The sequence below is a fragment of the Nipponia nippon genome, unplaced genomic scaffold, assembly GCF_047370975.1.
Source record: "Nipponia nippon isolate SJK-2023a ecotype South Korea unplaced genomic scaffold, ASM4737097v1 scaffold_3, whole genome shotgun sequence".
Classification (NCBI taxonomy): domain Eukaryota; kingdom Metazoa; phylum Chordata; class Aves; order Pelecaniformes; family Threskiornithidae; genus Nipponia; species Nipponia nippon.
The window spans coordinates 73,146,183-73,174,129 of NW_028262347.1; the positions used below are offsets into that span (position 1 = coordinate 73,146,183).

The 27,947-nt window shown below is 40.8% G+C and overlaps 1 protein-coding gene across 2 annotated transcripts; it reads left to right on the forward strand.

Annotated features, from left to right (window-relative positions):
• Positions 1-1,213: 1,213 nt before the first annotated feature.
• SLCO1C1 (solute carrier organic anion transporter family member 1C1) lies at positions 1,214-27,711 on the forward strand. Of its 2 annotated transcripts, XM_087764226.1 has the most exons (15): positions 1,214-1,256; positions 5,750-5,895; positions 9,244-9,385; positions 10,194-10,326; positions 10,957-11,078; positions 12,016-12,162; positions 13,251-13,349; positions 14,115-14,360; positions 15,208-15,372; positions 18,735-18,930; positions 19,988-20,153; positions 20,594-20,778; positions 24,984-25,048; positions 26,303-26,420; positions 27,489-27,711. In XM_087764226.1, exons 1-15 carry the CDS (start codon positions 1,214-1,216, stop codon positions 27,709-27,711), a joined length of 2,196 nt encoding a protein of 731 aa, XP_087620352.1. The 2 variants fall into 2 exon arrangements, with proteins under 2 accessions (XP_087620352.1, XP_087620353.1); XM_087764227.1 differs by lacking the exons at positions 1,214-1,256; positions 12,016-12,162 and having other exon boundaries at positions 5,767-5,895.
• Positions 27,712-27,947: the final 236 nt, after the last annotated feature.

Here is a 27,947-nt window from a genome sequence, read left to right on the forward strand (position 1 = left end):
CATTAAAGTACAAAATGTGAATTACGTGCAGTGTAATAAAATTCCAACCGTATTAGGAACCCAAAATGGAGAAATAATGAAGGAACGGATAATAATTTGTATTAAACCTAGGAAAGTAGAAGCCTGCTCCAAGGCGCTGCATTTGGCATGACACCATTTTGAGAGCCAGTGAGGTTTTAGCTGCCATGGGAACATACCCTACTGCAGAAGGTGGGAGAGAGCAAGAAGGGAAAAGGAAGAATTTATAGTTTTAATGCCTTCTCTGTTTGCATAATTAAAGCTTACAGGTCAGCAGAAGACACAGGATTTATAGCCTTTCTCAGCTCAAGCAACTACACTGGGAACTAGTCTTGTTCACCTTTACACAAAGTTACGCATAAATGCTGTTTCAGTAGCCATGACCTTGTGACAGGAAACACACAGGGTGGGAATGAAGTTTGCAAAATTTTCCTTTCATTGTGGCAAAGGATTTGACTGACTCTCCCATGCAATTCTGTCCTCTCCTTTAATGGGTCTTTTCATTCTGGTTTTGCATCACGCTGATGGGGACTTTGCCCTGAGGCTTTTGGGGAGCAGGGCGTACTGGGCATACCGGGAAGGACCAGGGTCTGCATGGGAAAGCTTTGTGAATCACGTGTTCACCCTTCATCCTCTCTTCTCCTACACACCGTCCCCCCCCCGGCCCCCCCTCTTTTTTTTTCTGGTCCATTCCCCCTTGAAGTCTTTTGTTTCCTGAGAATGAGCAATTAAGAAGATCAGGATTTTTTTTTTCCCTCTCCACAAAGCTTTGTCACGTGCCTCATCAAACTCACAGCAACTTACAAAGAAAAATACCCCCAGGAGGGTTTAGGTGCTCTTCGGGACTTCCAGCTAGGGCACCCAGCATCTTTGCTTTACTCATGTACCCAGTGTCCTGGAGTTGATAGGAGGGAAGAAAGGAAGAAAAGAGTGAGGAGCTGAGGGAGGAGGATGGGGAGGCAGACGAATACCAAGTGCTCAGGCAAAACAAGAGACAAAGCAAATTCCCCCCCCCCCCCGCCCCCCCCCGCCCCATGCTTTTTCCTTTCTCTATCTCCAGTATAAGACGTACCATCCCTAGCGGGGGTTATTACTAAGAGGTGGTTTTCCCCTCCAATTTTTCCCACTTCTAAGCTGGGACCAGTGCCCATGCATGCATATATGGATATCCGTAAGCAATAGAGGGAGCTTACCTATGAAAACTGGTAGGCACCATCTCTGGGGATTTCTGCTGCCAGGTAAGATTTGGCTTTTCTTCTTCTCTTTGTTGAGTCGCCTTTCAGAGAGGACGTTCTTTAGCTGGGTTCATGGGTAAACAGTCTCTGTACCGGTCTCCTGTGTCCACCTATTCTAGCAAGTGCAGTTCCTACGCCTGCGGGCTGACACACAATAAAGGCATGTCTAAGGAGGCTTACTGTGAAGCAGAGGAGTTTCCAATGGGGGAAGGATGGTTTTTTTATTCCCTGGAGTTTGAATGAGTGGAGGGGTGCTTTGGGAAATGCCTGGCAGTGTCTCAGCCCGCTGCATGCATGCTCAGGCACAGACTCGTCCTTGGACCTGACCAGCAGGCACAGCCCCACATGTCAGCCCTTGGGAGGGTGAGCACCACTGCCACCGGAGCTGTGTCACAGGTGAGTTATTGGGCGTGCTTTTGGTGGGATAGAAAGCAGAACCACCAGAGAGGGCTCCTGCACTCCCGCCAGCTGGAGCCAGGAATGCAAGGAGGGGTCAGAGCACCAGCTGCGAGCCCTGGTGACAAGCAAGGAGAAGGTGTGAGCGTGCCCAGCAGCTGTCCTTTGGGCAGAGTGTCACCCACCTGGACTTGCTCAATTTTCATAGGTGTGATGAAGCTTGTAAGAATCTCTTTGCTTCAAGGCACCCGCTTCAGTGTCTTTCCTTCCTGCTAGAACGACTGGTGATCAAATTCTGCCCACTATTTATTTCAGTACTCCCATGAAAGGCAATTTTACAGTGGAGCTTGCTTGGTTTGATTTGATTCTTCCAAAGTGTGGTGGTAAAAGACCATGTTCTTCCCTCCTTTAGCTTCACAGAGACTAAAATGTCTCTGGTTTTGATGGTTCTTGCTTTAGTCCTGTCCAAAAGAACTTTGGTTCTGTGCATCTATTTTGGGGAAGACGATAGTACAGAATACATTAACAGAATTAGACTCTGTTTTCACTTATATACCTACTCTTCCTTGACTATCATGGAGTAGCACAGCTTTTGTAGGACAGAGAACTGCCTTATACAGTACTTTCTTCAATGGCTTGCTTTCTTAATCTCTGGTAAAAGTTACAAAAAGGATTTAGAAGAACTCATCCATGGAAGCTCCATTGATTAAATGTCTTCAGAGATCCTTCAAGATTTCAGAGTGTTCTGCAAGCTTCAGAAGATGCTACCTATGATCAGGAAATACTGCTTAGATGGTATTTGGTGGAAGAAAGAGAAAATGCATTGTCTATGTACACACATTTAACTGTTTATGCTTTGGTACTCTTGGTTATTTGCTTATATAAGAGCTGAATATCTTTTTACTGGCAGAAAACTAGCATTTTGGAAGATTGTGTGCAGGTTGAATAATAACAACTGATAAAACCAGTGACTGTTTTTACCATTTCAAGTACTATGTGGTAAAGATACATACTTAAAACAAGTAAATCTAAATCTAAATCTTGTGCCAAACTGGTTGTTGCTCAGGTCTTGTTTTTAAACTGTTGGTGAACGAGCGAATGCACTTTACCCATATAATAATATCCTTTCAGTTAAGAGTTTGTCTTCCAATAGATCTAGCTTTAAGAAATTTGTGTGTGTATATGCATCCAAGCATAGACACTTCTGCAGTGATACGTGTGTTAGATCACATAAAGAATGCATGATTATATACATTCCAATTATGTGCACGCACACGTATATACAGGGAGAGATGCATGGAGGCTGCTACATACAGAAGGCTTGAATTTAACACTGTAACAATGAGAGGGTTGAATTTGGCCCGGAGTGTTTCAGTGGTGATGAGGTGACTGCATTTATGTTGTCTTTTTAAACCACAAGGTAGATGATAGAAAATAGAGAACAAAACTGACCTTTCTTAAAGAGCAGAGTGCTGCAGACTGATTGTTTGTTGTCAGCCAAACTGGTCGAGTAACCTGACCTCAGTGAAATGTGCCACTACTTGGGATTACGTTTTGCTGGTATTCCTGCCACATCTGGGATGGAAGAGCTGACACGGTCTATCTGTCCTCATGTTTCATGGCACTGGAGAAATATGGCATCCAAGATAGGGCAAAGACCCAAAGCTGTCACTATGCCCAAGTCAGTAACAGACCATCCTTACCAGCCAGGTATCTGCTTTGATAAAAACAGAGCTATCATCTCTGACCTTCCAGTGCAGTTGGCAGTGTATTGCAAATACTCCAAGTATAATACCAATGGCACCAAAAAGTATTTGAGTGGCATAGGGCAAGTTTGTGATTCGAGTGAAACACTCATATTTATGCTAATTGCACGAAAGAGGAATGATTAAAGCTAATACTGCAGTGGGCTGTGGTACCACTGGGCACACTGCTCTGCTCTCTGTCTTGTGTTAACAGTTTCCCTCAGAGGCACTGTCAGGGCAACTGAACTGATGCTCTGAGATACATATGTGCAGGTTGCCCCAGGCCAGAAAACTACCGACCTCCTTAAAACTGTGCCATAGGAACAATTTGGGACGCATTAAAGCCTGTAAAACTTGTATGGCTGTCAGTCCTTCCTAGCATGCTTCCATCTGACATCCAGACTCACATAATAAATGGTAATAATTTTTATACTGTAATAATTTTTTCTACTGCTGAGTATAAGTTTTGTTTAAGTACTGCTGTCCATTTGAGAATTGTACCAACTCAGTGTGGCATGAAGTTGCATGTTGCTGTCAAGCATCTGTGTGTCATATTCCACCCCCACACCTCCATGGCATTTTGGTTTTTGTTTTTTTTCAACCCTGCATCTGGGGTGCAGTGGAGGAGACTGTTCAGGCACCCTGCTCCTCTGCTGGACCTTCTCTAGTTGGACGTTGCTTTGCTCAGAGATGAGGACAATTCACTTTTAGCTGTGTTTCAGATGTTTTCCTTTTCCAATTTTTTTTTCATTTTGAGATTGCTGTAGTAATATGTGGAGCATCTCAAACCTTAAGCTAAAGGCTATTTGACATGCTTACATGGCAGCATACCTTATGTAAGTGTCATGCTGATGCTCACGAGTTTGAATGAATTTATCCTCACGTGAGTGTTGTGAGGTACATGCTGTCATTCCCCATTGTACAAGCTCAGAAGCAGGGCATAGAGAAATGATGTGACTTTTCCCAAGTTCGCAAGAAAGTCAGAAGCAGAGCAGGAATAGGTTATAAGTTTTCTGCAGCAGGCACAAACCATTCTTATTTTGTTATTGTTGTTTTAAAAAAAAAAAATCTGTATACTCATTAATGCTGACAAGGCAATACATTAGAGTCCTTGTGAGGACAGTGTCAAATGCAAATATTTCTCTTATATGTAGTCAGTAGCTCTTATTTCATCTGGTGTGATGGAGAGATCTCAGTGAAAATGTTGGTGCCACAGTCACATGTGGATTTTGCCTTGTCCATATATGAACAGAGACTAGGCAAGTATTTGAATGAGCAAATCTTGGCATCTAGATATACTTTTGTTACTTTCACTTACATTTCTGGAGGCACAAGTACCTACTGCACAGACCCTTGGGAAACCATGAAAACACATGTATGTACATGGATATATACATATACATAAAGCCATATATATTTTTTACTTATGTAAAAGATCTGTGTCTTTAGACACCATAAAAGAATAGCAACTTCTCCTATTCATGTTTTCAGCTGGCAGGTCTATAAAACACAGTGCTGCTTAAAAGTGAACACAGAAGCTTATTTCATAAATATTTTCAGATCTGATTTAGAGATTGAAATTAACAACAAAGTACTGCAGTATGTAAGTAGAGATTTAAGAATTACTGATATCTTTTGTTCTCAAAGTGCAGCATTCTAGGTTTTCTTTACTTCTTTGTATTTACCTGCAAAGAAGAAAATTCACATTTTTTTCCTGTAACAATTGATCACTGAGCCCTAAGGCTCTTTTTTTTCCTGTAACAATTGATCACTGAGCCCTAAGGCTCTATCTATCTAAAATGGTAAAGGGAACTAAACCTCTTTATTCTTGTGTAACTCATTAGCTAACATCAGGCGATTTGAGCTAATGTTTCAATCTAAAACAATTCAAGTCCCTCATTAATGGGGCTAGATTTCCTTTGATCTAATTACTTAATGTCCCAGATATATGGGAAATTCAGAGATTGGCTCTGAGAAATCTCTGCAAACATGGTCACATCTAGAAACATGGACTTACATATAGGCTCCAGAAGTGTTGTTGAAAATGTTAACAAGCCTCGTTTAGTCTGCCAGTAATGCTTGGGTCAAATGTTCAATGAAATCACATTGATGATAGCTAGAGAATGAAGATGATGACTGTTTGCTGAGTATGATTTAATCTTCATTATTATAGGCAAGTGGATTGCAAATTTCCATAATTAAACATCCAGTGCACTGGTCAGATTCTGTTGTAAAGGTTGATAATTGCTGTTGTAGGGAAAACAGTACAGCGGGGTGTTCCTGTCACATGACAAGCTTTTGAGGCTGAGCTAATAGGATGCCCTTTTAAAATGTTCTCCATGTTTTCTGGTTTAGAGGCAGGGGATATCATCATGGAGATTTCATCAAAAGAAAATACCCAGTTTTTCTCAAACAACACAATCCTGCCTGTTGATCGATCTTCATTCAAATCTGAATCTTCCACATCCAAGGAAAAACAGTCGTGTTGTGGAGGTGTAAAGGTAGAGTAAGAGTTTTTGAATATTCCAGTAGGGACTTAGAAAACCTCTTTTTTTTTATGAACTATCGCTTTTTCAGTTCTGATTATGTCTTGCTCAGTCAGTATGAAATTATTAAAGGTATTTCTAAGTCACAAAAAAAGATCTGCTTCAGATCTGTATTTGCCTAATGTTTGGCAATGTTCAAACATTTTGGTTGAGGCTTGTGTGTTATGAGACCTTCAAGGGTCATCCTAAAAGGTCCTATATCCTCCTTATTGCACCACCCTATTTTCCTGAAGTTAAGAACAGAGTATCGGCAGGTACCGCAGGCAGCTGTTAGTACAGATCGCTTTTTTAAGACTGTAGCCATGGAACTCTTCTGGGCACTGAAAAATAATATTTGTGTTACGATCTGCGTGTTTTGAGTGCTATGTTATTAAAGTATTACTGTAATATTCCTGATTTGAGAGAACACTGCATGAGGTGACTTTGAAACAAAACTGCAGACGTGTCACTGCTGTATCTGTATTTATCTCACTCATGAGAAGCACTTTCTTGAGGCAATGGAAGCTCCCTGCTTTAAGCCTCATAATGTAGCTGTACCTACTTGACAGTAGGACCGCTGCACCTTGGAGGAGCATTCCTCCTCGCATGGGACACTGGGGTACAGGAGGCAGCATGATGCTTTGCCTACTGTGCCTACCTGCTTTCCAAAGCCAGGCTGTAAGATGCTGACACTTTCTTGGGTGACATCTCAATAAATCACCATACAATAGTGAGATGAGATGACTTGAGTTATACAGAAAATGAGTCTTTGGCCTTGCCCAGTTCTTTTCATTTTGTACAGTCTTTATTTCTGTTGTTTTTTTTTCCTCACGTGCACACACACACACACACGCACACTTACCTACTTTCAGATACTAGTCCAGCTCCCAATACAGTCAATGACTTCAGCAATAGTTGGCCTGAAGTCTATAAATTATGCAAAGCAGTTAAGATATTGTGGGATTAATTGAGTCTGGTGACTGCTATAAAAATATTTTGATTCCTGAATATTCTCCTTGATTTTGTCTGATCCTGTAAAGGCCGAGAAATGGGGTCCTGTTTTGAAATAGAAGATGGGTTGTATTAATTAAATTTGTAGCATAATAGTAATTCTATCATTGTTCTTCCATTTGCTGCAACAATAATCCAATTCCGTCATTGAATAAACCTTCAGTCACAGATTAGCCAGTCAGGAATCAGCTTAATAGCTCCAAAAATAGAAAATCAATAATATTTCAGCTGTTTCTTTCTGTTCAAAAAATTTGTGTCTTCTGGGAACCCAGACCAACATTATTAACATATTCCAGCAAGGACTTAGAAAACCTCTTTTGTTTTTGTGAACTAACCCTTTTTCAATTCTGATTATGTCTTGATGAGTTAGTATGAAATTATTAAAGATATTTCTAAGTCACAAAAAAGTCTGCTTCAGATCTGTATTTGCCTAACGTTACCAAAACAATATGCAGATTCAACAGGTTGTTTTTACCAGTTATCCCATGTGTTAAAACTGCCTTTATTAACCAGAATGATGTGGTGAAATATTTACTTGCAGTCACTGACAAACCACAGAAGAATGTGAAATCATGTGCACCTTTCTGTCCCAGCTCTAAATCAGGAGCATTTTTCCACCACTGCGTGCAATCTCCATCTCCCTCCTGGGACAGCTGCAAACCCAGTAGAAAAATCTGTGCCAAAGAGAGACAGAGACGTTTGAAGTTCTAGTTTGACCTATACGATTTTCCTGTGAAAAAAACCATATTTGCTTTCACATTGCTATTTAAAATCCAAAGGCATAAACACACAGAAAATGTAAAATGTTATGGCAATATTTGAGAGCCCTCACTGTGGGAAAAAAGAACCAGATACTGTTTATTTACCCTCATGTGTTTCTGAAGGAGGAATAACAAGCACTGGATAAAGTAAAGTGTGTTGAATGTGACACAGAGATATATTTGAACCTTAACACAAGGATTTGCATTCAACAGTGATGCCAGTGTTATTACCAATGTGCCTTGTCAAATGAGATGTTGTAAGGAGTATTGCACTGGAGGTGAGTACATTGCTACAGAGCACCTGCTTACTGGAAGTGTGATTGCTTAGGGCCTAAGGAGTAGGACAAGGGTCTAGACCTCTCTTTATATGAAACATTTTAATTTCTGGTTCAGGGTTTGGGTTGGTTTTTTTTAACACCTTTTACAACGAGCATCCCTATATATTCAGTCAACACAGCCTGTATCTGAAGGTAGAAAGCAATGTTGTGGTTTCCATGACCAATTGCATGGTGTGTGAGTATCCCTGGAGCTCATAAACTCAGTAAGGCTGCATTCAGTGATGGCAAATTTAGGCAATAGCTCTGCAGGAATAAAACAGTTGGTGCTAAGGACCCTGCACTCCCACTGTATGCATTTCAGGGTGGGGACATATACTTCAGACCAGCTCTAGTCTTGTCCCAGAGACTGAAGAGCCATTGGCTGTTAAAGTGAATGTAATGCCCTTCTGGAGCACCTCTTCCAGTTTAATTTTGTGTAAAAGGGATTCAGTCTGCACATTTGCAGTATGTACCAAAGCACAGTGAAGGGGGTGGGAGTTTCATTTCCAAAGCCCATTCCTGTGCAGAGTAACACACTAAAACAGATATAGTTAAAACAGATATAAAACAGATATAGTATGATAACTAAGAGAAAATCACTGCCTCTGCAAAACAATAGGATGAGAGAAGGTTGTCCCCCAGCAAAATTCAGTGTGCACTCAAAAGAAAATGTATGTATTAGAGCTTGCAAGAGTTCTGATGGGGAAAGGATCAGCTTGGAAGAGAATTGCCTGGCAGGTCACTGTTTGAGTCATGGAGCCATGTAACAGGAGGCAGGGACTTCTCCCTCATGGCCACCCTGGGCTTCAGTGGGAACAGCTTACCAGAGTAGGACTCTCAAACCCAGCCGATTGCAAAAGCCCATGTTAAAAAACGTCCAAATAACTCGCCTCTCCACGAAGCCACACTTAACATTTACCCTTGTTGTTATTGTGTAAGATACCCCCTCCTTAGAGAGATCAGGATGGTGATACATGTCTCTGTCCTTCAAAGTATCAATAGCTTTAGCATCTACCTGAAATTAGCAGTGGCTGATAGCAAGTTCACTTTATATCATTATTGCTTCATAAGACATGGACAAATCGGCAATCTAGCATTTTATAAAAAGTAGGAGAAATATTGATGTTGTTATTTGGGAAAAGAAGAAGTGGAAATGTAAAAATTGTTTAAAAATAATTCCTAAAGGAAAGTCTTCCATACTGCCTGATTTTAATCACTGTCAATTTCTTTCACAGATATTTCTTGGTGCATTGTCTTTTGTTTATTTTGCTAAAGCGCTGTCAGGAAGTTATCTAAAGAGTACTATCACACAAATAGAAAGAAGATTTGATATCCCTTCCTCTTTGGTTGGCATTATTGATGGCAGTTTTGAAATTGGTATGTGCTGTAGAAACCCATTTTTGTTTTCAGAAAAAAACAGTGATGCAATTTGTTGTGAAAAATGATTGTATGAATCTCCTTGAATCGTTAAAACTGAGCAAGATTCACCTGGTAAAAATCAGCATGATTATGTTGGGTAGGACAGGGCTGCTAATACAAGTAATTCAACATGGTCCTAAATATTTTGTAATTTGATAAGCTGAGTGTCTGGCTAATTAATACTGATAGAAATTTTGACTGTTGAATGAGAATTTACCTGCACAGATTTCTACTCGCTCTCTCCTTTTGTCAGCAATTCACCTCCCCTACAAGTGTTTGCCCTTTCTGATTTATTTAGCAGCAAGAGTACAAACCTCTAACTGTAACCTATATGTTCATTGTCCAGTCCATCCCCTTCCCTCTTGTGCTAAGTTTTCCAGTGTGACATTGTCTCTTACAATTTCAGATTACTGAATTTATATCTCATGGGTGTTCAGTGGACTGTGGTATTCATGGGAATGAAATCTTAGCTTATGTGTATAAAGTTCTGTTTGATTCCCTTTTATCTGCTTTCCTGGTTCTTTGTTCTCTTCAACTGGCACAGAGTTCCCCTTTTCCAGTTGCTTGTCCAAAAGTTTATGGTTTCTTACCATGGAAGGCATTGGGCTCCTGTAAGAATGCCTGGAAAGAGGCAGAAACACCAACCCCATGCAATGAGCCCTCTCCCCCTGAAATCACTGCCTATACCACATACTAGGAATCATTATGTTAGGGGACCTTGCATCAACAAGCTATAAAACTCAGTTTTCTTTTTGTGCTTTCAAAGGTAACCTCCTAATCATAATTCTCGTAAGCTACTTTGGAGCGAAGCTTCACAGGCCAAGAATAATTGGAGCAGGCTGCTTAATTATGTCAGCTGGAACATTCCTAATTGCGATGCCCCAGTTCTTCATGGGACGGTAAGTGCAGTGACTGGTATTTTCCAACTGGGCTATGCACACTGAATGTTAGCTCGTTAAAATATTTAGGCATTGATTGTGAAGATGCCCATAGAAATAGGCATATGTGGGTGTCATTACCCAATTTTATATTTTTTTTGTGAAAAGACTTATTACTGTAAAGCAAATAATTTAACATATATGCTATTCTCAGTTGTAATCAACTTATCATTTTATTAGTCTGTGATCTTGATCAGCCACATTTTTGACACAGTTTAACAACAGTTGAAGCTTCAGAGATGAAGTGATGACTAAACTCAGGAAGACCATCCGAGTATCAAACACAAGCCAGAGGATGCATCCACTGTCTGATAATCTCTTAGTACAGATTCATGCCTCATAGCAAAGCAAAGTGCCTGTTAAACTGAAATGCATCACTGCGACACAAAGAGAACTGAAGGGACAATTTTCATGTACTACCACACTATAAACCGAGTTCCATTTATCCCCTGTAAACCATCATTGGCAACACTGGATGCAGATGAAATTTGCATTTAAGTGATATGGACTTATCTTCCATGGTAGTAACAGATTTATTTGCTTTTTCTTGTAAGTTGGCACAGTAAAAAAACAACTTTGGTTTACAAACAGATATCGGTACGAAAGATTCCCTTCCACCATCAATTCGACTGTTAGCATCTCTCCATGTCTGCAGGATAAAAGCCAAACTCCACTCTCAGCCTTGGAAAAATCTCAAGCAAAAATAAATGCAGGTGAGAATGACCTCTGTTAAATATTGTGATAAGCACACTAAAATACATCAGAAGGCTCCCAAACACTCATGTAATAGTTTATTAGAACACAAAAAATAATAAATGGGAATCAGACAAATCTTTCCCACAGAAAAGCCAAATCTACTGGCTGGGACAAATTTATTAAAAATAAATATATAACTGCCACTGCCTACTGCCAAGGTTTTTTTTCAGGCTACATCCTTTCCTCCAGCCTTGCTGTCTCCTCCAGCAACTTTCTGCAGCTCTGTGGCTTGCAGAAACACCAATCTCCCATGGCAACCTTGGAAAGTCATGGCCTTCCCTCTGCCAGGAAATGTGCCTTCAGATCCTCAGCCCACTGGAAATAGCGGCTTGGGTCTCTCAGCCTGCAGACCCCCCTTCTTGCTTCTGTCCCTGCCTGCTGACCCAATTTTGCACACCACAAAGCTGTCTCCCCTCTGGGTGCACTGAGCTCCTTGTGGGCAAGGAGCCTTCTTCCTTGATGCCCAGCCATGAATAAGCTGTGGATGAGCAAATCAAACCCTCTATATGTCACAAAATGTGTATATTTTCATCCTCGTACCTGTGGATTAGATGTAGCTGGTAGTTCTCACTATCATCGATGTTTCCCAAATTTTTCCATTAGGAGATCCCAGTTTTGGTTAGAAGAAAGTGAAAAAGGTTTCTATAATGGGATGTGGTGACAAATTTATAAAACTGGCCAACTTCTAATATCTTAGACTGAAGCAGTTCATGCTAAAATTGTGTCCACCTCAAGCTGATTGGGTTAAAATTGCCATCCCCACACCCCACAAAACAATTTTCGCAGTTTTCATACTGGTTTTCCCCCATTAGACGTATCTTAGAAGTCCTGTGCATTCAGTGTCAAACTGTTATGCAAAACACATTGTTGTTGTCTCTCTTGTGATGTACCCAGGATGTGAAAAAGAAGCAGGATCTTCCATGTGGATCTATGTTTTACTGGGAAATCTTTTGCGTGGAATAGGTGAAACTCCTATCCAGCCTCTGGGAATTACGTACATTGATGATTATGCCGTTGAAGAGAATGCTGCCTTATACATTGGTAAAATATTTTTTTTTTTTTTCTAATGGATTTTTCCCCAGAGGAAACTGAGTCATTCTGAATAATGGAATGAGTATTATTGAATTAACTTGCCATTATTGTTTTGTTTGCATAATTTCCAATATTAAAGTTTATTTAACAGTCATGTACACTCAAGGGACCAAGTTCCCCTTTAATTATACCAGCACAGTTCCATTATCTTAATTTGAGGAAAGAATTTGACCTTAGGTTCCTGCTGTTACCCTAATCTTCCTAATTCTTCTGGATGTGGACTGCTGAGCCTCTGTGCACATTCAGTTCTCTGGAAAGTGATAAAAAACATGTACTCTTTTAAGCACTTAAAATAGAGCTTCAAAACATACCCTCCAGATTCAGGCAGAATTATAAACAGTAGTGCTGAGGCTTTAAAAAGTTATTACTACTATTTTCTTGTTGTGTTTATTGTCTGAAGACATTCACCTGAAATATTACCAAAAAATCCTTCTCCATCAGCATCTTGTCTTGATAACTTTCTGGCCTGGCAAAAGGCAAAACGTCAGGTTGTCTCTGTAAAAGATTCAGTCTTCCCAGATTTCCAGATCAATTTTGAAAATTCAAAGTATTCAGAAATTTTGACTGAGAGTGTGTTGAAACATGTTAATATTGGGTACCAAAGCAAAGTGGTTTTTCACCCTATTCAGGACCCACCACAACTTAAGTGATCAGTTAACTTAAATAATTGACATTTGCTTTCCAGTTACTTTAATCTAGTCAGATAAAGAGCTTCTAGCAATTATAGCTTGGTGCTGCTATTGAGTTTAGGCCATTAAGTTCCCTGACTTTTTTTCCTTTGGGCTGAATTTCATTCTTTCATGGTAACAAAAAAAGTCAAAGTGTCAATGTAGTGGGGGAAATTTTATTGTTGGCTTTTTTCTTCTTGAAAATGTTCTAACTTGTGTAACTAATGTGCCAGAGAGCAAAGGTCAGCTCAGTATTATAAGACTGTATCACTTGTTACCTATCACATGTCATACTTCGCTGTTAGGTGCAGCAAGAACCAGTGCTCTTTTTAACTCAGAAGCGTAACAATCCCCTGTTTTCTATTGCAGGCTGCGTACAGACAGTTGCAATTATAGGCCCAATATTTGGCTTTCTTCTAGGATCCCTGTGTGCCAAACTTTATGTTGACATTGGCTTTGTAGATCTGGGTAAGTCAGAAAATTCAGGTTTTAAAAATTTAGGCTCCAAAATGCCTCTTTTAGGCCAAGAACTATCTAGTTGTCTTCTAGGTATAAGGGACTAGAGGGAGTAGAGCAGGCACTTTATGAAATAAAAATCATGACAGCAATGCAATGCCCCATGCAGAAAATGCTAGCAAGAAGGATGGGTATGGAGGAAGTAGGAGGCCTGCCTCTTCCTCAGCCCCAGCAGATCTGCAGCTGGTGCCCTCTGGGGAGATGTCCTGGTGAGGAGGCTCAGGCAGGGAGGGGGCAGCAGGCACCAGGCGGAGGCAGGACTGAGGCTCAGGATCCTGCCGAGAGCTGTGTACATGCATTTTGTAGTACGCGGTCATTGCCTAGAAAAGTGGTCTTGCAACGGGTACTACGGCTCCTGATTGCTTTCCTCCTGAGAAAACACCTGCCACCCTGTTTTTCCCTGGCACTGACTGGGAGCAAGTGCGTGGCCACCCGGACTACCTCATGTCCTAGGCCTTGCAGCCTCGCTGGGGACATGCAAGCGGCACAGCTGGGGACAGGAGAAGGCTGCTGCTGTGTCACAGGAATCAGCAAGTCCTTATTGCCTCCCCACAATTGCTCCTGCAGCACTGATAGAGACACATAGCACAGCTAAACCTGGCGAGGTGGGGTGGACTCCTCTGGAGAAAGTCCTTGCAAAATCATGTTCCTTGTTACCAGCGAACATTCTCGGAAAGCATTTATTTGTTTCTTCTTTTTTTTTTTTACTTTCTCCAGACAGTGTAACAATAACTCACAAGGATGTGCAGTGGGTGGGAGCCTGGTGGCTGGGATACTTAATAGCAGGTGTGATTAGCGTTCTGGCTGGCATCCCCTTCTGGTTCCTGCCGAAGCACCTCCCAAAACCAGAGAGCAGAAAGGACTCCAGTACCTCTTCTGAGCAGTCAAAGTTCATCACTGAGGATAACAAGGACCAACACAAATCTTATCAGCAACAAGTGAAGATTGCCGAAATGGCAAAAGGCAAGTCACTAGAGTTTCTTTCCTGACCGTTGAGTCTTTCTCTCACTAGCTTTTATGCTTTATACTTTCTGAGGCTGTGTTTTAATGGCCTCAGAATTAATTTTTCCCTCAGGTGTCACTCTCCACCTAATTAATATGCACAAAAAGTGTTTTATCATTGTTCCCTGGGCCTGCTCTTGCATGCAGAATTTCTCCAGCTGAGATTTGTAAAATTACACTAGTGGCCCAGCAAATATCATGAAACTGCAAAAATTTTTCATTTACAGATTTTGACTGTTGCAGAAGTGGGGGTCAAAAATATGACAATCAGTTTCTGCTAAACCTTTTTCTTTAAGGTCATTCATTAGAAAAACATATACAATATCTCATCAGAATAAGATTAGATCCAGTATTTCAGGGGCTATCTGGATTTAGACATGAGCTGTTTTGCACAATTAGATTTCCTTGGCCCTACTTTGCCAACAGCATTTTTCCTCAGTACTTGAATCTGTAACTCAATATGTCTGCACTTACTGTCCGCTGTGCTGAGCTCCCTCTGCCCCCAAATTAAGCTAAAAGATGCTGTGGTTGTTGAGGACATATAGAAACCAAATCAGTCCTGGTTTATGATCAAAAGAAGATATCTAAAATGAGATGGCTCTTCTGGAATATTGATGCTTAGTATTCTGCTCCACTGTTCCCCCATCCAGAAATGGGAGAGCTCTTAGGAGCATCATGGGACTACATGGATTCCTTCTGAAATGTCCTGCAGTCCTTCTTTGGAAGGTGCAAACATGTTGCAAAGCATTATTCACAGCAGCTATTCTCCTTCTGACCTGGTTGTCCTTTCTGCCATTTTGTCTTGCAGACTTCTTGCCATCACTGAAGAACCTCTTTGGGAATCCAGTTTACATTCTGTATTTGTGTGCAAGTATCATTCAGTTCAATTCTTTAATTGGCATGGTGACATATAAGCCAAAGTATATTGAACAACAGTATGGGCAAACATCTTCAAAAACTAATTTTGTTATAGGTAATGCTATATCTGCTTCTTGATGCCTTAAAAATGGACATTTTAGGAGTAACATATGTATACATAAAGGCAAAATTGGATTTTTTTTTTTATATGTTTATTTCTTCTTCCTTGTTTGGCTTCAAGTAGTAGCTCATAGAAGGTAAGTTATTTCATTTCTACTTTAGCACCAGTTAGCTCTGAGTTTATCTATGTAAGTGTTACTGAAAAAGATTTCACAATTTGATACTTTATTTCCCATTCTACTGGTATTTTGAAAAATAATTTATGTACATCCCAAAAGAATAATTGAAAAGAGAATTAATTTTAAAATACTTTATATAAATTTGTCATCAGACAGATCTGTTCCCTTGCTGGCTTCCCATTTATTTCAACGAAATGAAGATCAACTCAGTGAGTGTTAAAGGACTGACCATAAAGTAGCAGTAATATTGCCAGTGATTTCTTACTTTCTGAAGAGGTCGGTGTTAAATAAAAGGAAGTGAAAGTCATATCAGTGATCACATTAAAAACTTAACATTATCTCAGTGCAATGCTGGTAAAGGAAAAATAGGTATTTCTGCCCTAATTGTACCTAAGAGCCTTTCTCTGTTGTGACGTTAGTCTCCCAAGCCCTCCTGTACAACATGAGAGAGAGATGCTGCTTCTGCCTTTGGGTATCAAGTTGGCCGTTTTTGGAGATGCCTTCAGGACAGTGAACTTCACTGCCCAGTTGCTGAACCTGCAGGCTTGGGTTCAGTTCCTGAGGCTCAGGGATTCAATAGCATTAGACAGCAAAGAGGTTTACATCCATCCAATACAGAGGCAACTGCCTTGTTTCAGAGCAGCATTAGTTGCACAGCAACGGAGGTATATATATGCAGAAAAGCTGTATTGATCCATTGTGCTATGTTAATTCCTTAAAGATAGAGGCTGGAATTTCCTGGCACGAATCTCCTAAAAGCAAGGAGAAATCTTCAAGCATGGTTGATGGCCAGAGAAAGTCTAGAAAACAATCCCTACATTCAGTACAGTACTTCTCATTGTATTTAAAGATTTTCTGGAGCTAAGCTTTCAGGTATGTGCAAACTGAGTGAGGATTAAGATTCATCTGATTTCACAAAGCATAGGGACTACATGCAACAGAGAATGTGTGATGGCTTGGCTAGGGAAGGATCCTCGCTGAGTGGCCATACCTGCAACAAGGTGTTTCACCTTCCTCCTTTACCACTCTCTCAGTCTGCCCTTGCTAAGAAACCAAAAGTGGCTATTTCCCTGTCCCTACCTCTTTTCCTGTTTCTTTTTTTTTTTTTAAACCAATCACTATCACAATCTCTCTGATAGATATCAGAATTGTTAAAGCGATTTGAAGCACTATAATAAAAAAAAAAAAATCAGCTGAGGTCATAAGAGGGTATTTTTCAGTAGTCACAACCCAAGGAATGTGTAAGAAAGTAAAATGGCACCTGCTGTGTTTGTATGGTTTTCCTTAAATATATACACTTCCCCCCTGCCCCCCAATGCCAGTGTCAAGCACTAGAGTTATCCGTAAGGCCATGAGACAAAGGCATGAAGAAAAGGGGTGCATAGGAATGGGCAGGCAGAGTGCGGGTACTTTGGTGCATCATACAGCTCCCAGTTTCAATCCCAGTCTCCGCTTACAAGCAAAAGAGAACAGGAAAACCTGCAGCTTCAATGTGTTTGGATGGGGAACCCACATGAGATTATATAGTGCCTCTCAATTTACATATGCTGCATTTTGAATGCTGCTTCTAAATCCCCTGAAGTACAATTTTCGTGTATGTACAGAGTGAAAAATGCCACCCCAGTGAAGCTTCCTGAAGCTCATCAGTAACTGAACTAGGCTCATATACTCAGCCAAGACACTGACTTCTGGTTTTGCTATAAACATCAAACATACCTGCTAGCATCTCTTCTAAGCACTGATTTTTTTCCCATGTGCACGTGTAGATCAAACACTGACCCAAGCCAGAAATTCAAGGGATCATAGCACGTTTCCTAGTAGGGAGATTAGGCTCCGATGTCATAAACTAGGCTTTTGTATCAAGTCGTTTGAAATCATGTTCTAATACTTCCAGTCCTCTGAATAAACTTCCAAAACTTCATCTGCTGTATAAATGCACGTGTGCTTTGGTACTTGCTTGCGTTTTGTCCGCTCGCTGGGCTCAGCACCGCCAGGTGTCAGCATGAATTAAAAGCTGCAAACCGCACACACAGCCCTGTGCAAGGGGGAAATATAATGTGCTGGAACTGGCTGGTAACACTGGGAAAATCATTTTCAGTAACAATGAAAGCCAGCAAAGGGCACCTTGCTTGCTTATGCACTATCTTTGATGGTGGTCTCTATTTACATCTTTTTTGCATGTATTGAATGGGATTTTTTTTTGGTCTTGTTGTCCATGTCTATCAGTATGGACACTGCTCTGAGCAAAGCTGTCCAGGTAACGATTAATGGTCACCCAGTTGTACATGTTTCCTTCAATGCTCTTCCACTTCACTGCCTGAAGCTCAATGCAAAAAGAGAGCCCATGGGGTATACCTATCTTTTTGCTGCTGCAACACTCACCTAAGAGAACATTTCAACAACCAAAACCAGAGAAATTCCCTAACTCTCCAGGACACAGAGATGAGGACATATCACTGTCTCTCTCCCTCTTGGAGACTTCTCTAGGGGATCATGCATTCCATGGTTGAATCAAAACAGAAAAAGCAGGTCTTGCTCTGGATTTCATAACACTGTAGATAAAACTGAATTTGCCCTCCAGGAGTGGGCAGTTCAGGCTCCTGCTGTCAGTGGCAAGGGGAAGGAGAGAAGCTACCCTGGAAAGTTGGAGTGGGGCAGCCCCGGACAGTGGCCCCTGTTGCTCCCGCTGTTGCTATATGGGTGAAGGACACAGGGAGGGTCTATAGCAAAGCCCCAAACTGTGCAGTGAGACTGTGGCTGTCTTAGCTGCCCTAAGCAGCATGATACCCCAGAAAATTCCTCTGTGCCCACAGCAGCTCTTGTGAGATATGACACTAAAAGTATTTGCATTAACACTACAGAGATCCCTCCACTGACGAACTAACAGTGGAGAAAACCACCTAGCTTAAGAAATTGGAAGATCGCTATCTAAACCTTATGCATAATCTCTCTCTTTGAAAGAACTAGCAATGAAACATTTCCATGGGAGCAAGTTTTTAAAAGCAGTCCCAGCACCTTTTTAGGAACAATTCAAGTCTGGACAAATAAAATGCCCCAACTGAAGCTTTTTCACATTTTGTTGCTTCATCTTATCACTGCTGCTGTTTTTTTATGTCTGAAGAGTATAGTCTATTGAGCTGGGGTTTTCATTAAGGCAGTTTTTTCTGTTTTATTTCAGGTCTTATCAATATTCCTGCTGTGGCCTTCGGCATATTCTCTGGGGGGCTGATCATGAAAAAATTCAGAATTAATGTTTTAGGGGCTGCAAAACTCTCCCTGGGATCATCTTTCTTTGGTTACCTTTTGCTCCTCTCTTTATTTGCAATGGGCTGTGAGAACTCGGATGTGGCCGGACTGACTGTGTCGTACCACGGGTATGCTGGGAAGGGCACGCTTCAGCATAAAGTGCTATTGCAAACCAAAATCCTTCCTCATTTTATTCCACAAAGTATATATTGTTGAAAAGAGAATGCCTGACCTAAATATGCTTCCCATAAATTTGATTCAAAGTGGTGGAAGCCACTCCATCTATTCCAGCGGGCATCGTGTCAGAATCCTGTCATGATTGTTGCCTTCAGCCCAGAGGGGTTTATGCCACAAGTGCAGATTATTTTTCTGATTACTTTTTAATTATTATTGCCATGGGACCCATCCTTTGAGCCTAGAGATGTCTGGAAATGTGAGGAGCTCAGTGGGGGGGTGAGATTCAATTAATTGTTCCTTGTCTCTGTGCACTGCTGAACAACCCATGGCATTTAATAGCCTCTGAACCCAAAACTTAAGGATTCATAGATTAACCATGTTAGCCATGGTGTTAACTGTGAGGTACACCTGAGGCTAGCACTTTTTTGTCAGTTTTGCCCATGCTATTACTCTGTAAAGCCCACTTTTTGAGAAGAGTTTCCAGCACCGACTCCACAGCAGCCCCAGGAGCGGCTCCGCTGGTGACTTCAGCAGCAGCTGGCTGAAGTTGGCAGATAGCTGTCGTGCAAGGCATCAGACCCTCGGTTTGAATGAATCCCATTCTGATAATTTCCTCACTAACTGCTACAGCAACCGTTTCCCCATGAGTAACTCACTCCCCTCTTTGCCACTGGAGTAATCAAACTTTTTTGTCCAGTTTTGTTAAAACTGCATCAAGCCTTAGATAACTAAAAACTTAGAAAATCTGAGAAAAATGCATGAATAGAAATTGTTAGCTGTCCCCCTTAATAAAGTAGCTACTATCTCACAGTAGGTGGTGTGATATTGTGAAAACCTTTTGATAACAGAGAAATAAGAATTTACACTGCTGCATGGATGCGAAGAGACAACACCTTAACGGCAGAAGGTCTGGCCAGGTGTGCCTGGCAGAGAGCATAACCCATGATTTGATAATGATTTCTTCCACATCTGCTAGAAAACATCATTGCAATTTCTCTTTTCCCCCAGAAAGAAACGGACAACTGATTATGAGCAAGACCTGTTTTCAGAGTGCAACTGGGGCTGCGCATGTTCCAAGAACGACTGGGACCCCATCTGCGGGGAAAATGGAGTTACCTACATTTCCGCTTGTCTCGCCGGCTGCCAGGCATCCAATGGCAGTGGGAAAAACACTGTAAGACAATCTTTCATTTCCATATATGATGTGGTAGTTTTCTTAATACAACCAGTTCTGTCAGAGTAAGTGGATTAAAACTGAGAAAGGCACATCCTCTCCAGCCCTAAATTCCTCAGGTTTTTTTAGCAATCTGCCACCCACATTTAAAACTTTCTCAATTGCTGTTTCCAGCAGAAATCCCAAGCAGAAATGTAGGAGGGGTGTTTTTTTGAGCTGTTGGCTACCAAAACTCTTCAAAAACCCACTAAACACATTCATCAACAGTAGATACTTTCTTTATAAATTTCTCCTTCAATGAACAAGCCTTTTCCTTTTGAAAAACATTTTCCAGTTTGGATTTAAAGTGTCGGCTACCCAGAAAAGCATGATGTGCAATTGTTGAACATCCACTTCTCCGCTGTTTAGGTTATCATACACTTTTGCCTGCTGTCTTCCAGGTATTTTTTAACTGCAGCTGTGTGGGAACCTTGGGATCTCCTTCACAAAGCTCCTCAGCTGTGGTGGGACCATGTCAAAAAGGAAATGAGTGTCCAAAAATGTTTCTGTATTTTCTAGTAATATCAGTTATCACTTCATATACTTTGTCAGTAGGTGGCACACCCGGATACATACTGCTTCTAAGGTAAGAAATAATTTCTGCTAGCATTGCCAAATGTTTTCAAGGAGTTTTGACATGTGTAACTGGGTCTCCCTTCCCCCTAGTATTGTGAAATGTTTTCAGCTATGCAAGGTGGCTTTTAAATTGTTTTTTTTACTGTTGAAAGGCAACCTCATAATTTGACAATGAGTTTTCTACCATTGAAGCAACAATGTGCTTATGATTATCTCTACCAGCAACACCTTTCTGGTTTTAAATATGATATAGGAGGCCTGGTTATCATTTATACCAAATTCCACTTCCCTTAATGCCCTTTACATTACCAGAATGGTGTTAAATGGCCTCCATGCAAATGGAAATTAGCTCTGCATGTGCCAATGTGTGCACATGTATGCTTATAGGTAGCCAGTTTTCCTCACTTCCTATGGATACTGATGCACAGCTACACAGAGGTGATCTAACCCAAACTCCCTATATACACTCAACTCTTCTCCTCTAGTTCATGTTATTATTATTCCATATAATTGTTTAATTGTTCTGTCCCAGATTTCTCTCTTCAAAACAAAGACAGATGTAGCATGACATGGTGGTTTTTGTTTTTGTCCTGTGGTAACAATCACAGGTTTATTAAATGCATGTCCCAAGGGATTGTTCCAATACATATTTAACTGCAGGAACTATTTGCCCATTGCCGAGTGTAAACTTTTAAGCTAATTTTAGAAAGTGCAAAAAGAATATAATACTTCCAGTGATTAATCTGGATTTTTGTCAGCTTCTTGCAATTTTTGGATTTCTAAGTGCTGCTTCGCTTTGTTTTGGAAAGCTTTCTTTCTCAGTTCCTCTTTCCAAATTATTTCCAGATGGATACATTCTACTTCTCAAACAAAACAACAGTAAATACAGTTTAATTCATCTTTATTATTATTGTGCTTTCTTACCCCAAAATTCTCTTTGGTTTTGAATGAAATTTTCTGGAACAGGCCTTGTCTCATTGCCAGTGTCTTTATATCACATGGAAAAATCTAGTGCTAAAACTGGCTGAATATAGGCCCCGTGGAAAAACCTAAATAAAGAAATGTAACTTCAGCCATGGTTCCAGCACAGTCCTTGAACCAGAAGTAATATTCACATAGAGACTTTCAGAAATGGTGGAGGTGAGGATCCTTCTCCACTGCCCTCCACAAACACTGCCAGTGAAGTATATGCCTTAAACCACATAAGCTGCAGAGCATTCCCCACCCATCTTGTAGGGTTACCGTTGAGTACTGCAAAAACACATGGCGTCTCTCTCTTTCCAAAGAGTCACTCCAAGAAGAACAAGCATATTATAATCCATTTTAGACAATTTTTGCTGAAGCTTATGCACCACTGAAACTGTCCATGCACCAAGAGGAGAATGATTCACAAGTTTAGAGCTTGCAGCAAAGCCTTCAGGATTTCTGCCAGATTGCTTCTGGTTGCTTCTGACACAGGATTTTTTGTTGTATAAATATGGGCATAGGGCTATGCAGGGGTGAAGTTTTCCTTCCCCTTTCCCTCCACACGATGCCCCCTTTCTATCCATAAAACATACAGTAGAAAACGTACAGATGTGGTACCACACAAGGCCTCAAAACCACTGTTGCCATGCTCAACCTCCTGCTTTCCATTTTGTCTCCACTGCAGAAGTGTCTGGGAGGAGACATTCATAGTTGAATGCCTACAAGCTCAAATCACAGAGAGTTGCCTGCGCTTCTCAACCTTAGGAACTTGCTCTCAGGGGACTTAATGCTTAATGGATTTATCTAGAAAAGCTTAGAGAGGTTTTCAGTAATGATACTAAAACATTTTGTTGTATGAAATCAGCAAAACAGCTTTACTGGTTCTGCTCTAGAGCTTTTATTTCTGTTGAAAATCATTTTACTTTGAGAGCCATTTAATTGAAACTGAGAAGTTATGTGTTTTTCTGCTGGATTGAAGGCACCAGAATCTGATGTGCAGCTAATTAAAACATGTTTCACTAAGTTCAATCTTTTTTTTTTTTTTTTTTTCTCTGCAAATGACCTGTGGGCACAATTCCACTTTAAGCTCACACTTGCTTTTCTGAAATCCGTCATTGACTGGCTTTCCCTGAAAATCTGTCTGAACTGAAAGTGTGCTTCTGTTCTCAGAGAGAAATTAAATGCTCTTTGAAAATAAATAGTCCCAAGGTCAAGTTGCAGACTTCATTAAGTATTTTTTCCAATTATCTGTTTTTTAAATTATTCAGTATTCAGTCATCTCTAATAAGATTCCAGCACTTAAGCAAGCTGATGTTTTCAGATGAGCAGATATCGTTGCACCTGCCATAGAGCACAAATACAGCTAAATCCCTACAAGCCTATAAAATTTAGTGACATTTACTTCAATGATTTACACAAATGAAATCATTGAAATATCCTTACAGCTACTGACCAAGTCATTTGCTGAAGTGTCTTTTTAGTGGTATCAGACTAATTACAGTTGCCAAGGAACTCGGGAAAGCCCTGAAGTTTTGGAGAAAAAACCCCTGCAAATCAGATAGCTGTTGTTCAAGCACAAACTATAAATAGCAGGTGATTAGGCAGTGAAAAGGAAGTCTCAGATCTCCCTAAGAGGTTTGACTCTCACTCAAGATCTGAAAGAAATCGTGTTTCCGTGCAAAGACTATATAAATGCTCAAACAATTTTTTTTTCCATCTGAAAGAGAAGATTTTTTTTTGCAGGATATAAATCCTACGGAACACATAATAAATATCCGGTTATTGATTTTATTTTTCACTTTTTGCTTTCTATGCCCTTGCATTTGGTTAAAAGGACTTCTAGGCTGAGGCTTGTTTGTGTAGCGTGTATCTGATAGGAGGCCAAAACACCGTTCTTCCAGCTCAAAATCATATTACGTTCATGCCTGCATAGATGGCAGTGCCTGTATAAGCCACAATATAACATGCCATGATCAGGGCATTAGAGAATAAAGTGCTCAGATTACAAATGAGGTGCACACAACGATTTCTTGACCATGGTACTTCGGTGTTGTTTTCCATATATGTCCTTTTCCACTTTCACTAAATTAAGGGAAGATGACCCGAATATCAGTTACAATGTGGGTTCTTAATGCTGTTCTGGCAGCTACATTGGGAAACAATAAAACATCACTGGTGGGGAACAAAACAAATAGTTCTGCAATGTCCTCATTATTTTTTAAGAGGTATTCCCGATTACATTAATTTCTGCAGGAACTGAGTCCATCCTAGTTCAGAGAACATAGACTGGACCTCCAAAGTGCTATGTTTATCCACAGTGACAACTGAATTTCAGCCCATTTTTTTTCTTTTTATATTGAATAGAATTACTGTGACAACAGGGAGTTTTATCAATTACCATAATGATACATATGTGTTACTCACCCCACATATCATCATGTCCTAGTTTAATCATGTGACTGGGACTACTCACATGCTAAAAGTAAAGCATATACTCAGGTTCTTGCTGGATTAGGTATTATAGTAGGCAGTCTGATACCTGCTGGGTGAAACAGCACACCTGAGCAGCTGGTGAAGTTAGCAGCAGATGAGTCTTACTAATTTGAGTGGCTCCAATGCACACTGCTGCTATTGTGGATGCGAAAGGCAGCTGTTCTCCTGCCCACCACCTTCACCCTCCTAGAAGAGCCAGGACAATGATGCAAGGCTGGAGCAGGGCTGATCTGGAGCCAGAAGGACTGATGTCTGTGCTGGGCCCCCACTGCAAGCTCAAAAAACTCCAAACGCAAATGGTCTGTTCTATCAGAGAATGGCTTGGAGGATTTACTTTTACAGGAGATATGATCCTCATCCTAGATACAGTGCAATGAAAATTGAGTGCCTAAATACCTTGTACTAGCCTGGGTCATGATCCACAGTTTCAGAGAGTGTTTAACTAAATAAGGCTATCCAATGATGCATGATTTCACAATCTATTTTCTTATTCTGTGTTAGTAATTCCTAAGTGCTGGTATTATCTGAAAATGCACCACCTTCTTAAAATGTGATATTGAATATAGATGTTCAGAATTTCGAGACACTGTTCTGATTTTATCACATTATTTACATATTTCTGTAATTCTGTTAAAGTCAGCGTCAGTAAGGAGGAAAAACTCACATTTCTCTCCTTCCTCTTACTTTTTATTTGTGTTCAAATTATCCACAGTCAATTCTTTATTTCTGTTTAACACCATTTTTTTTTATTTTTAGATGCATTAAACCACACTTGAAATCATTTGCACTTGGTATCTATACCCTGGCAATAAGAGTACTTGGTAAGTCCAGTTGTACTCTTGGGTCTCTTTTAATACACTCCTCACTAATCATTTATCCTAGAATTAAACTTTGATTGTTGCAAAGAATAATGACAAGTTAATATTACATGATTAAAAAAAAAAACAACAACTAGGAAAAGAGCTGGAAAAAAAAAGCAGCTATTTCATAAATTGCATAACTGCGTATTAGGTATAATAAAATTAAACACTGCTAATGTCCATAGAGGTGACAAGTGATGCTTCAGACTATGAAGCTAACATCAGAATTACCTCTTGTCTCTCCTTATTCAGCAACAAGCATAATAGAACAGCTATGGCTCAGAACTTGTGATCATTTTTCAAGCATATTTTCATTAGTTTCTAAAAGGGAACTAATCTAAGTACAGCTGTGCCTGAGGGCAGGGTTCACTGCAGCCTTGTGGTAGAGCCACCTACAAGTTTTCTCTAAAATCAAGGGTACCATGAGATGCCAATGAACTGGAAACTCTAAAATCCTCTAGGTCTTCATAGAAAAGGTAATAATTAGGAAGAAGCAAGTCACTTATTTAAATAGAGCAGACTTAGGTGAGCTGGATGAGGCAGATGAAATGACATCAAAACAAGCTGTTGGCTGCTTTCTTACATCTTTGCAGGCCAGGATTTTCCCTCCAGGCTTACTTTCTTCTCCAGCAACCATGGTTGGCTCCCCAGGTTGGACAGAGTCCACAATGTCCCCGTTAGCACCTGAAGAAAGGCTTTTCCTTTCCATCACCCACAAACACTGCAGTAGGTTTGCCCCTGCCACAGTAGGATCTCAGGATACTTGGAGGATACTTGTAGCCCCACTGCAGGCTCCCAGCCCTGCTGTCTCTTCCCTTCTCACCTCCCCAACCAACAAGCAGGACACCCTCCACCCCCAAGCTGAACAGGCTCCATTGTTCTCAAGAAAGGAGAAGTATCTCTTTTTATTTTTTTCACAGAGGGGTCCTGCAGGGCCAGGAAACCAAGCCATAGCCAGCACTCATTCTGCTGACTTCCACGGGCTTTTTGATGTTCTGCTGCGTTTCCTCCCCACCCTGATTCCCCACAGAGAAGAAAGGGCGGTGTGTGCCTGGGCAGTACAAGGCATGACTTCTTGAACCAGCAAACAGTGCAGAAGTGTCACTGCTGTTTGAATGTATTATTTAATGTTCTACATGAACATGTCTCTAGATCAGAACTGATCACCCTGGAAAGTAACCTTCTTGCCTCTATTTATTTGTTAAATACACCCAGCGGGAATTCCAGCGCCAGTGTATTTTGGAGTGGCCATAGATACCACTTGCCTGAAATGGGGAAGCAAAAGATGTGGGGGAAGAGGAGCATGCAGACTCTATGACTCCAGTGCTCTCAGGTAACAGCTCTTCTCCATTCATTCTTTAACTTGTATTCTTTAAGTACATCTACACCTGGCACTGGTAGAAGAATTTCTGTCAGAAAATTTGAGTGAAAGATTTGATGCCAATGAAAGAGTCTAACTAGCAATATTAACAATAATGCTCAGGTTTTAGCATTCTCTTTTGGTTTAGTCTCTTGCAGGGGGGGTGGGCGGTCATCTTATTTCAATATCAGCTGGAAATATTTAAGCCACTTGATTTTTCGCCCCAAAAATATTCAGTTAAAACCTCAATTTTATGCTAAAGCTTCCCCCATTTTTTAACAACTCTGCTGTGAGATCGTGAGTTTGTGTAAGTAAATAAGTAAGTAAATAAGTAAAAGGGCTGTTAAGCCTCATCATTGCTCCATGTTGGAGCTGGACCACAAAAAGGAAGAGTGCCACAAAGCATGCTTGGCTTATCTAGAGGCTTAAGCTCAGTGTTGTCTTTATCAATTTATTGCTAGAGAAGAGTAATTATCTGAACTGCATTCATGAAAGGCATTACCAGAAATGGAAAACAGAATAACAATGGTGAAAGGAAAATGAGAGAACAGGTTTCCCTTCCCCCCACTCCCAGGAAAAAACTTGAGGGGACGGCACATCTTGTTTTGAAAATTTGAAGAAAAGAATGAAAGCTCAGTTGGGACTCATTACTAATAAAGCATAATGATGTTATTGTTGCTGCTGTTGTTGTTACTGTTATTATGCTTGTAAAGCAAAAATACCATCAAATGGTCTTGGTATCACTGGTACTGTTTATGAGGCAACCAAAACATAAATTAATTGCCCTAGAAATATTAGTATTATTCTCACTGAAGCACATTGGGGTGGAGGAGGTCAGTCAATGCCTGAGACGCTTTCTTGGCCACAGACCACACAATACCTGACCTGGGTGAGCTGGCAAACTCTCATCTCCAGGGTCATCACCATGCTTGAAGAGCTTTCTTACTCAGCCTTACCACATGAAAATATGAATGTGTCCTTGATGCCTTCTAGTCGTATGTTGCCTTTGAAACAGGCTCTGATCAACCATTTCTCTCTCAGGTACGTGTACCTGGGGCTGACTTTGGTGTTGGGCATGGTGTCCATTTTCTTCAGTGTTGCTGTCCTTTGGGTTCTTCGGAAAAGGTCTTCTCCACAAGATGAGACCCTCTCAGCCAACGGGGAGAGAGGCACCTGTGGGACAAAGAACAGGAAAGATAATTTTGTCAATAGTGACCGTTTAATTCAGACAACTTACTGGCCAGAAAAGGAGACTAGACTTTAGGAAGACAGATCTCCACCGTGACTTTACCAAGTGAGTGGCGTTCCAGGCAAAAATTCATCATCAGTGAAGCGATATCTTAGTACGCACCCTGAAAACATTCACCTTCATGTAATTTTCACTGTAAACACCAAAAGCAAGGACAACCATTTTAGCACATGTACAGCTCTGAAAACACTGCTCACCGTTTTTCCTGCTGAGTCAGTGCCACTCAAGTGGGGGGATTTGATATGGCTGGG

Excerpts from the sequence above, each read along its gene's own strand:
- SLCO1C1 (XM_087764226.1), top strand. The coding sequence starts at position 1,214 with ATGAAAACTGGTAGGCACCATCTCTGGGGATTTCTGCTGCCAG. Across the intron at positions 1,257-5,749 it reads CTGGGGATTTCTGCTGCCAG|AGGCAGGGGATATCATCATG; the intron begins GTAAGATTTGGC and ends TTTCTGGTTTAG. Across the intron at positions 9,386-10,193 it reads TGATGGCAGTTTTGAAATTG|GTAACCTCCTAATCATAATT; the intron begins GTATGTGCTGTA and ends GTGCTTTCAAAG.